At 33.3% G+C, this 12,116-nt stretch overlaps 1 protein-coding gene across 3 annotated transcripts in view; it reads right to left on the bottom strand.

The window, feature by feature from the left end:
• PHF3 (PHD finger protein 3) overlaps positions 1-12,116 on the bottom strand; it is a 107,529-nt gene that overhangs the window by 19,168 nt on the left and 76,245 nt on the right. For all 3 annotated transcript variants that reach the window (XM_007484160.3, XM_001372388.5, XM_056818438.1), the window contains 3 exons: positions 11,565-11,748; positions 845-995; positions 613-769 (listed from right to left, as the gene is read on the bottom strand). In XM_007484160.3, the coding sequence (XP_007484222.2) occupies positions 613-769; positions 845-995; positions 11,565-11,748 (492 nt within the window). The remainder of the gene's footprint in view (positions 1-612; positions 770-844; positions 996-11,564; positions 11,749-12,116) is intronic.

The following is a 12,116-nucleotide window of genomic DNA, read 5'->3' as shown; positions in this document are numbered from 1 at the left end:
AAAAAAACCATATAAATAATATGCAAAACTCAGTGCTTTGTAGGTGGAAAATTAATATTTTCTATGGCCAGATCCTAGCATTTTCACTTTGTAATTCAATTCAAATTCAAAGAATATTTGAAACTTAATAAAATAGTAAGTGGATCAAATTGCTTACCATGTCCAAGGGAGGGAGAAGGAAGAAAGAGAAGGATACAACTTGGATCTTATAATTTAAGAAATCATATGTAGAAAATTGTTATTACAAGTAACTGGGAAAATAAAATATCTTTAGAAAAAGAATTTGTCTAAAAAATTAGTATTTGTTTAAAGATGATTTAAAAGTTCATATTTTCAAGGGTTTTTAATTTTTTTAAAGAGAATAAGAAAAAGAAATAAATTTCAGTCATATCTATGCAACAATGGAAAATTCATATATGATAGGTCTGTCCTTAGACTTCGAACTAATGAAGACTTCATTAAAAGGTGAACGGATTTTATAACATTCCACAACATGGATGATACAATATTACAAAGAAATTCCTACTTTTTAAAATTTCAACTTGAAACACATTATAGATTCTGAATTGGCAAAAAGTTCACTTTTGAATTAAGTTAATTGAACTTACTTACATTGTTTTTAGGATCTTTCAAATTGAACATCAAACTTCTATATTTGTTCTTATATTTGGCATCAGTATCCCGAAAAAAGGAAAAAAGTTCTTTTTCAATTTTTGTTGCAACTTTGGCTGCCCGTTCCTCTGGAATCTTCAAATTTGAATCTGTAAGTCTTAAAACAACAATAATTTTTTAAATTAACCACAGATAAGTCTATCTTTTTACAATGCCACTATGACTATGTTACCTTTTCATGAGAATGTCTTTGAGAGAGTGTTTGACACTTTGCCTGATCTGGTCTGCAGAAGGTTTAGAAGTAGGAGCAGGGTGTGTGTGCACATTAGGCAATCCTGCTTTCTCCATTTTCTTCTTTTTTAACTCTTGCTTTTCATGTATACCTTAATTAAAATAAAGTGAAAATTTTACTTAAAAATAAAGTCCATGAAAACTTGCTTAAAGAAAATTAACTGTCCATGTGCTCATTTTTTAAAAAACTATTAAACTATTTAAAATAAAAAATGTGAAGTCATCTCTATACATCCAAAAACTTTGTACATTTATTCTCCCTTTCAGATAATCATTTTCAAAACTTCATAAATATAAATGAATCAAATAGAAGTTATATAGAAAATGTATTCTTGAAGACAGGGTAAACAAAGAACTGGTTTTAAAAGCTTTTCCATTTATCTTTATCTGCTGGACCAGAATAATAAAAGATCTAATAGTGAAAAAGTTACTTATTTTTCAACTATTGATATTATTTTTTTACCATATTTTAAAATAATATTTTATTTGATCATTTCCAAGCATTATTCATTAAAGACAAAGATCATTTTCTTTTCCTCTCCCCCCCACCCCCCATAGCCGACGTGTGATTCCACTGGGTATCACATGTGTTCTTGATTCAAACCCATTGCCATGTTGTTAGTATTTGCATTAGAGTGTTCGTTTAGAGTCTCTCCTCTGTCATGTCCCCTCAACCGCTGTAGTCAAGCAGTTGTTCTTCCTCGGTGTTTCTACTCCCACAGTTTGTCCTCTGCTTATGGATAGTGTTTTTCTCCTGGATCCCTGCAGATTGTTCAGGGACATTACACTGCCACTAATGGAGAAGTCCATTACATTCGATTATACCACAGTGTATTAGTCTCTGTGTACAATGTTCTCCTGGTTCTGCTCCTCTCGCTCTGCATCACTTCCTGGAGGTCGTTGCAGCCTCCATGGAATTCCTCCACTTTATTATTCCTTTGAGCACAATAGTATTCCATCACCAACATATACCACAATTTGTTCAGCCATTCCCCAATTGAAGGGCATCCCCTCGTTATCCAATTTTTGGCCACCACAAAGAGGGCAGCTATGAATATTCTTGTACAAGTCTTTTTGTAATTATCTCTTTGGGGTACAGACCCAGCAGTGCTATGGCTGGATCAAAGGGTAGACAATCTTTTAGCGCCCTTTGGGCATAGTTCCAAATTGCCCTCCAGAATGGTTGGATCAGTTCACAACTCCACCAGCAATAAATTAATGTCCCTACTTTGCCACATCCCCTCCAGCATTCATTACTTTCCTTTGTTGTCATGTTAGCCAATCTGCTAGGTGTGAGGTGATATCTCAGAGTTGTTTTGATTTACATCTCTCTGATTATAAGAGATTTAGAACACTTCTTCATGTGCTTGTTAATAGTTTTGATTTCTTTATCCGAAAACTGCCTATCCATGTTCCTTGCCCATTTATCAATTGGAGAATGGCTTGATTTTTTGTACAATTGATGTAGCTCTTTGTAAATTTGAGTTTAACCTTTGTCAGAGGTTTCTATGAAGATTTTTTCCCAATTTGTTGTTTCCCTTCTGATTTTAGTTACACTGGTTTTGTTTGTACAAAAGCTTTTTAATTTGATGTAGTCGAAATTATTTATGTTGATATTATTAATGTCACAATAGAACTCAAAGAGAAACTAGAAAAAGCCAAGTATAACCTGATTTTACAAATGAGTAAACTGAAGCCTAGAACTTGAGTAGTTGTTTACAGTAATAAAAATGATTAGTGCTAGCTGAGAGCCAAGCTTTTCCTGAGGGTTAATTCCAAATGAATATCCAGTAGGCATTAACAGGGGATTTTTTTAAAAATTCTATTTTTGAATTTTCTTCCACCCTTCTCCCCCTTTCCATCCACTAAGAAGACAAGAAAATAAAAACTTTTCCAGTGTTGTATATTGTCAAGTTTTTTTCTTCATATATTGAAATAATCGTTTGATTTTTATTATTAATATAGTCAAATATATATTACTGAGCTATTTTTTAATTCCTGATATAAATCCAGTCTGGTCATAGAACATAAACTTTTTGATATAATACTATAGTCATAATTTTCATTAATTTTTTTTTAATTTTGCATCAATAGGAAATTAGGAAAACTGATCTAAATTTTCTGTTTTGATTCTGCTTACTTTCAGGATCAAAACTATTTACATTATAAGGAAGAAATTTTAATAGTATCTCTTCTTTAGCTTATTAACTCTTTAAATGTTCAGCAGAACTTGTCTGAAAATCCTGGTTTCTTCCCTTTTACAGGAGTTCATTTATGGCTTGTTCAGTTTTTTGTTTTTTGTTTTTTTACTAAGATAAGACTACTCAAGTATTCTATTTCCTATCAATTTGGGAAATTCATATATTAGTAAATATATAACGTTTCACCTAGATGATCAGTTTTATTTAAGCCTAGTTGGGTGAACTAGCATAATAATGGATTTTATATCTTCATTTGTTCTGAATCTACTTTTTTCAGTTTTGATACTGAAAAAATGGTTTCTTTCTTTTAATCAGATTAGTTAATGGTTCATCTATTTTATTGTTGGTTTTCTTTTAAAAAAAAAAAGCTCCTAATTTTGTTAATTTAAAAAAAACTTTCAATTTTGTTAATCTCTCTTTTGACTTTCAGGGTTTCCATTTTGGCTCTTAATTTGTTGGTTTTCTAGATAATTTTAGTTCCACACTCAATTTGTTGACCTACTCTCACTTTTAAAGATGAAAGGGTTACAAAGGCATAAAATTCTCCTTATCACTTTAGTTGTATCCCACAAACTTTGTTGTGTTGCCTGTCATTATCTGTAAAGAAACTGATTGTTTTCCTAAATTGTTCTTTAATGTACCCATTCATCAAGGATTCTAATTAATTTTTAATCTTTTCTTCAAAAACCTTTTATGAATGTAATATTTATGAGTAATAAGTATTTGATATTTCTACTTTTCTATGTTTATTTGTAAAGCTTCCCCTCCCCTTTAATAATGGACAGTTTTTATGATGTCATTCAGAGCTGAGGATTAGCTATATTGCATCCTAAACTCCCATTCAACCTTTTTCAAGTTTATCATATCTAACTTTTCTAAAATTTTATTCAGCTTCTTTCTTGTTAGAATATTCTTTGTTCAGCTGTATATAAGTCTCTTTTAAAAAAAAGAATTTAGATAGATACCATTCCATTTTGTGCTTATTTTGATATCACTTTATCGTCTATGTTATCTTTAGGTAAAATGTAGTTCCCCTGTTTATTTCTTTTAATTAGTTCTATTTCTGTTTTGTCTAAGATCACAATTCCTACCTCTGACTTTTCTTACTTCAGTTAATGCATAATAAATCATTCCTGAGCCCTTTATTTTAACTGTGTAGCTTTCTCTTTGTAGTATGTTTCTTGTAAATAGCACTGGATGGATTCCACTTTGTACTCCATTCTATTGTCCTCTTCTTTTCTTCCCACCCCATTTTACCAAATGCCTCCCTTATCAGCTCACCTTCTTCTTCCAACCACATTCTTTTCCTTAATCCTTTTCTCCCTATTGGATAAGATATGTTGCTGTACCCAACTGTGTTTATGTGTACTCTTCTCTCTTTTAACCAGTTCAGATGAGATTCACAAATTGCCCATTCTCCCTCATTCCTCCTTGCCCACAAGTGACTATTAAATGAATAAATGAATGAATATACGAACAATCACATATATCATGATAAATCAAAGCAAAATCATTACAGATTGTAACTTCCTTCAAAATTTAAAACTATGCTATGCTTTCAACCCTGTTAGGAAATGAGCAATTATTATACAGCATCTACTACATATCAGCCACTGTGCTATGTGCTTTTTTAGAAATATTAGTTCATTTAATCCTCACAACCTGCAAAGTAGGTGCTAATATCCCAATTTTAGAATTAAGGAAACTGAGGCAAACAGCAGGTTAATGATTTGCTTGGGGCTATTAAGTGTCAGGGGACAGCTGACTAGGTCCAAAGCTCTGACTTATATGCCACCAGCTGCCACTTAAGAGGCATTTGTTTTCCCTGAAAAATCATTTTTATAGATATTTATGAATGAACTATCTAATATCAATTTAACAAAAATGTACTATATTCAAGGTTAGAAATAAAAAGCAATAACCTATATTCAGTATAACAATCTAAAAAGGCTTGGCGAATAAGCTACAATGTCATTAAACATAATGCTAATGACTTAAAGTATTTCATTAAAAAAAAAAATCATCTGGGGGAAACTCTCTTGTGAATCTCCATCCAAGAATAATTTGGCAGCTAGACAGTACAGTGATGAAGCACTGGGCCTGTGTGGGCCTGAGCAAGTTCACTTATCTGCTGGCTACCTTGTTTTCCTCATCTATAAAATGGGCCTAATAATAGCACTTACCTCTCAGGAATATTGTGAAGATAAAATGAAATTATATTGCAAAATGATATATAGATCGTAGCTATAATAATAACAATTATTATTATAATTTACAACTTAAGGTATAAATGGATACATGATTTTACACATTAAGAGTACTTCCATTATTAGCCAATTATCATGATCAAACAAGAGAAAGCAAGCACTTAAAGATTGCAAAATGATAAGTGATTAGACTAAACTAAAACTAAAACAGAAAAGGAAAAAGCTGGGGGGGGGGCACATAGAGCAAGCATCTCTAATAAAGTCCTTATTTCTCAAATATATAGACAACTAAGGCAAATTTACAAGTATACAAATCATCTCCTAATTGAGAAATGGTCAAAGGATATGAATGGTCAGTTTTCAGATGAAGACATCAAGGCTATATATAATCAGATGAAAAAATTATCTAAATTGCTCTTGACTAGAGAAGTGCAAATGAAAACAAATCTGAAGTACCACCTCTCAGCTACCAGATTGGCTATTATAACAGAAAAGGAAAATAATAAATGCTGGAGGAGATGTGGGAAAAGAGAGCTATTTGGAACTACTAGCCTTTGATTCAGCAATACCTCTACTAGGTCTGTATCCCAAAGAGATTCTTAAAAAGGGAAAAAAACCTGTTCATACAAAAATATTTATACCAGTTCTTTTTATGGTAGAAAAGAATTGGAAACTGACGGCATGTCCATCAACTGAGTAATGGCTGAACAAGTTGTGGTAAATGATTGTAATGAAATAATAGTATGCTATAAGAAACGATTAGGATAGCCTAAGAAAAAACCTGGATAAACCTACATGAACTGATGCAAAGTGAAGTAAGAAGGACCAGGAGAACATTGTACACAGGAACAACAATATTAAATAATGAACATTATGAATAATTTAGCTATTCTTAGCTCTACAGTGATCCAAGACAATCCTCAAGGACTCATGGAGAAAAATGCTATCCACTTCCAAAAAAGAACTGATAGAATCTGAATGCAGACCAAGATACTATATTTCATTTTATTTCTTCACTTTTCTTTTGTTTGTTCAAGTTATCTTTCACTAAATGACTAATATATAAAGATGTTTTTACACTATTACGCATGTAAAATCTCTATCAGATTGCTTGCTATCTCTGGGACAGATAGAAGGGAGGGAAGATGAGAATTTGACTCAAATGTTTTTTAAAAAAGGTTAAAAATTCTTTTTTAATGTAAATGAGGGGAAAAACCAAGGATATAAGATAATATATAATACATTTCTCCCAATACTTTACCTCTCCTAAATCTATTAAAACCTCAAATTCCTCATCTTCAGTGCTTTCTCAGATCATTACCTTTGTTATTAATGTTCTTCCCATTCTAATCTTCCTAAACTTAACTAATTCAACTTCATTCATCTTTCTCTTCTTTCACATCCTTTGCCTTCTTAAGCTAACACTGCTCACCTCTTGTCAAATAACACCCCTGGACAACTCTAACAACGTGCCACCTTCATCCTTATGTAACCCCTCATATCAAAGTACACAAGCAAGTTATCTATACCCTACAATTTCTTATCTGATCTCCCCTGGCCATCGCAGCTGCAATTCCTTCCCAAAAAGACTTTTACTACCCAACAGAAGCTACTCCTCTCTTAGCCTCCTACACCTTCTCTACCCTATCATCTGAGGACCTTGCCTCTTACTTTACTGAGAGAACTGAGTTGATATGCAATGTTACTTGCTAGAATTCTCTTATCTGGATGAAAATTTTGCTTATAAAAATTCACTATCTCTAGCAATTGGCAGTAAAGAATTCTCTTTTCTGTTTACAGGTTGTTTCTACTATGTTTAAGTAAAGAAATCAAAGGAGTTTTCCTCCCCTTGATTCTAAAAAAGGAATTCCAGATATAGATATATAAGTTTTTGGGAAGCACAGCAGCCATTTGTTTGTGCCGAATTGCTTAAAAAAGCCCATAGTATGTACTAAAATTCTCCTATCCTCAATCACTATCTCCCCAGGCACACAAACTCTATTACTAGGTGTGATCCTTGATATTCCTTTTTTCCCCTTCTCCCTACTGCTCTCTCCCCTTTGCCCTGAATACAATTTGTTGCCAAGGCCTAATGACTTTACCTTCATAACATCTCTCAAATAGGCCCTTTTCCCTCCTCTGACACAAGTATCACCTTGATATAGGCCCTTATCACCACATAACTACAGTAAGGCAATGGCTTACTCATTTGGTCTTCCTGCCACATATTTCTCCCATATTCCAGTCAATTGTCATAGTGATCCTCTTTATAGTACAAGGTTTGACCAAGCTACCCCACTCCCTCCACATCACCCCAAGACAATTAAATATAAAATCCTCTGGCATGCAAACTTCATTATAAATACACACACCACACACACACACACACACACACACACACACACACACACACACACACACACACACACCTTTTCAGTCTTAGATCTTGTCCCATCCTCAAACAAGACACTGAAGCTATCTCTATTGCATGGAATTCTTTATCTCATTGCCATTTCCTGGCTTTCTTCAACTTTCAACTCAAATCTCACCTTCTACAGGAAGCCTTTCCAAAGACTTTCTAATTCTAGTGCTTTCCCTCTGTTGATTAGTTTTGATTTATCTTGAATAAAGCTTGGTTCATTGTACATAGTTGTTCTAATGTCTCCCCCTTTAAACTGTTTAGCTTGGCACATGATAGGCATTTAATAAAGGCTTACTACCTGAGATATACCTCCTTCTGGATACTATATTCTCTCTGGGTTTTTGTGATACTGTATTCTCCTGCTATTTGTCTACTATCTCTTTCTAAGTCTTCCTTGCTAGTTTTCCACCCACGTCATATCCACTGACAATGAGTGTCCACCAAGGCTCTGAGGCTCTCCTGGATCACCTCCTCTTTTTGATCTATACTATATATTTTATTTGGTGACTCATCAGCTCCCATAGGTTCAATTATCAAATCTTTACAAATATAAGAGAATTAACTTCATCTCCAATTACCAATAAACAAATGTGTATATGTGTATACACACCAATACGTATATAAAATGGAAGGCTTCCCTGTATATGGTGAGGTCTTCCAGAAGCACCTATTTATACAACATTCATTGTGCTTAAATACACCTATCTTCAAAATTGCAAAGTCTTCTACAGAGGACTCACAATCACTCAAAATCAATCATCTAATAAACATTTTATATGCTAATCACTGTACTAAGTAAGGGGTAACATAAAGATAAGAATTAAACAGTACCAATAAAGCATCTAGGAGAACCACTCCTCTACTAGGTGGGGTGAGAGATGAGGCTTGAAGTAAACTAGAGAATCCAGGAGGTATAGGTACAGAAAAAAAAAAAAAGCATTCCAGGCATAGGGAGAGTACAGAGAATCCATTCTAACTATCCACAAAATAATGGCAAGTGGATCAAAAATGCTATTGTCCAGATTATGGTAAACAATTAAGCAGTCAATGTAAAGAGTTAATCCATCAGCATATATATTACATATCCCCAGTAAACAGAACTGAACAGAAAGGAAAGCATGCTGAACTGCTTTTGGGGAAATGGTCAAGTATTGTTAAATATCCCAAGCCTCTCCCTGAAAAACAAAGGGCCACATTTTTTTTCTTTTAAAAACCCTTACCTTCTGTCTTGGAGTCAATACTGTGTATTGGCTCCAAGGCAGAAGAGTGGTAAGGGCTAGGCAATGGGGGTCAAGTGACTTGCCCGGGGTCACAGAGTTGAGAAGTGTCTGAAGTCAGATTTGAACCTAGGACCTCCCATCTCTAGGCCTGACTCTCAATCCACTGAGCTACCCAGCTGCCCCCTAAAGGGCCACATTCTTAACATCATTAGATTGTGGTAGAGCTAAGAATCATGGAATAGTAGTCCCCAGAGAATTAAAACTGACAGCTGATCAAAGGACAATGGAGAGGCATATGACATTTCTGGATAGGCTGCAAAACATTAGCAACAAAGACCTCAAAAGATAATTGGTATCAGAGATACCAATAAAAAAGAGAGGCCAATCATGCACAATAAATGAAACATAATGATATGAGAGTTCATGTGTTCCATTGATAAGTATCCACTCAATGTCAAGAGATCTATAATAAAGCCTCCAACATAAAGGGTAGAACACTTAACTACCTCCCCCTACAGAAAGACTTACAAGACGACAAAAAAGAAAATTGTCATTATGACAAGAAGATCACTGGAAGGAATACTAATGAAGAATATACACAATAGAAAATAAAGACCCCAAGGGGAAAGATAACTAGCAAATTGTTTGATCAGGCTTTTATTTATTGTTTACTCATCTATTATTAGGATTCAATAATTTAAGCAGGATGTTATAATTTGACTGAAAAATATTTATATTGATAAAATACCATAAATATTTCTAACAGTATGTTTGTATTTCACAAAAGTTTCCTAGACTGAGGCATCCCTTAGAAAACCTTAGGAGCTGTCATTATGGTCTAACATCATGCCCTTATATACAAATATAAGTAGAAGCCATGATGAATTTGCTAAATTTTCTTGTGTCCCACAAACAATAGTTTAATCAGGTAGAAAGACAACTTAAAAAAAAAAAGGAGCAGCTTTGCTCTTGAACTGACTCTGACACTAACTAGCTTCATGACATAAATAATAAATTGCTATCAAATGATGTTTTCTACTTTGAGAATTATTAAATGCAGCAAACCAAAATGAGAATATTTTCACTATATTAAAGAAATAATTCCATTTTGTGCTAAAAAGTTTTATATAAATTCTAGATCACAATATAAATCCAAAACAGGAAATAAACACTTGCATTTTTTTCACTAAATCTTTCATCTTCTTAAAACAATACTTAACACTGGTAACTACCCTCTTCTCTACATCTTTACAACACTTGTCTTCTTGGTTCTCCTGTCTGAGCGAAATTTGAGTCTCCTTTGCTGGATTATCATCCATATCACTTTCACAACATCTATCTCCAATCTCTTTCTTAGGGTTGGCAGTAAGTTTAAACATCATCACAAATAACCTCCAAACCTAAGTATTGAGTCTTAATGTCTCTTTAATTACCCACTGGAAATACTTGTCATTTCTATTTCTACCACATCTATTATATCTATTCCCTTCTACCCAATCACAAATCAAGTACTACAGTCCAAGTCACCATTACTTCTTGACTAAACTATTACAATAGCTATCTAATTGGTGTTTCTGCTTAAAGTCTCACCCAACTCCAATCTCTCCTTAAGATAGCTGCTTTCCTAAAGCAGAGATCTGACCATGTCATTCCTCCACTCAATAAATTCCAATGGCTCCCTATTATCTCTGTATGGCATTTTATAAATATAAGTATAAACTGTATGGCATTTTAAAAATTCTTCACAACATACCTTTCTAGGAATTCTATGTTTTAATAAATCTGATATTCTTTCTAGTTTTCAACAGTAGCATTACAATTCCCATCTCTGTCCCTTTGCTCTTGACTATCTCATTGTTCCTAGAATTCATTTCCCTCTTATACCTCCCCCAACAGAATTCAAGACTTCTCTTCTACACTGAAGCTTTCCTCTCCTTGCCCCATTCAATCCCATAATCAAACACCCTATCCACATCACTCTGTATCTACCTCCCTATATCAGGAGTTCTGAACTTGAAGACCATAATCTACTTCCTTTTTAATATTTTGGTAATTATATTTCACTACAATTAGTTTCTTTTGCAATCTTATGTGTTTTAAGTATGAAAAAGCATTATTTTGAGAAAGGGTCTAGGCAAAGAACATTTTACTAGACTTGTCAAAAAAGTCTGTGACAGGAAAAAGGTTAAAAATTCCTCTAACATATATATGTGTAGCCTAATAAAATATAGACTCTTTTCAGGGAATGACTTATTTTCACCTATGTATCCAAGCACCTAGCACAGAGGAAGTAATTTATAACTGCTTGTTGATTGACTGGAGCAGAACAAACCTTGAAATAAAGCACTTAAAGGAGTATCAAATTTCCTAAACTGTGCCCATTATTTCACTATATTAAATTAATAAAGATAAGGAAACCATAAGTTAGTTTCAGAATATCTTATATAAAAAGATTTCTACTCTAATTGCTATAGAAATTTCTTGCAATCGAAATATATTTAAACTTATTAGACATTTTAAAAATTCTAGAACTTCTCCCAATGTTCTAGGCAGTAGCACATGCCATGAAATATAAATACAACAGTGAAATAATTTGTGTCATATGCCATACCTGATTTTGTGGTCTTTTCACCTGTGCAAAAAACAGTTGTGGATTCTTTTGTAATTTTTTCATTTTTCTCTTCTGAGGATCTCCGGGGTAAAATTGCTTGTCCCATCTTTCGAAGAGGAGCCAGTTGCCATTTTTTTATCTCAGAATCTCTAAATTCTGATGAATTTTTACCATCACCAGATTCCTGAAAAAAAATATATAAATTGATTAATTCCATGTGATAAAAAACAAACTGAGGGCTTCAGAGCATAATGGAATGAAAAAAAGGTATAAGAATCAGGAAATCTTGGGTTTAAGTCCAGCCTCTGACATTTTTAGACTATAACCTTAAACAAGTAAGACTCTCTCTCTATATATATATATAAAGCATGTAGAGGAGGAAGATCTTCACTGTTAAGAGGAATTTTCCTTAACAAGAGTTCCTATACAGATAAAATCACAGATTCAGTAAAAAAATAAAAAATAAACACCCCAAAGTTGAGCATGGTAAAAACGGTTTAAAAATTGTGAAAAAAAAAAATTAAAAGTACAATACACTATTATAAGGTATCA

The sequence above is a fragment of the Monodelphis domestica genome, chromosome 2 (assembly GCF_027887165.1).
Source record: "Monodelphis domestica isolate mMonDom1 chromosome 2, mMonDom1.pri, whole genome shotgun sequence".
Taxonomy (NCBI): domain Eukaryota; kingdom Metazoa; phylum Chordata; class Mammalia; order Didelphimorphia; family Didelphidae; genus Monodelphis; species Monodelphis domestica.
This window is presented reverse-complemented; position numbering and strand designations above follow the sequence as displayed.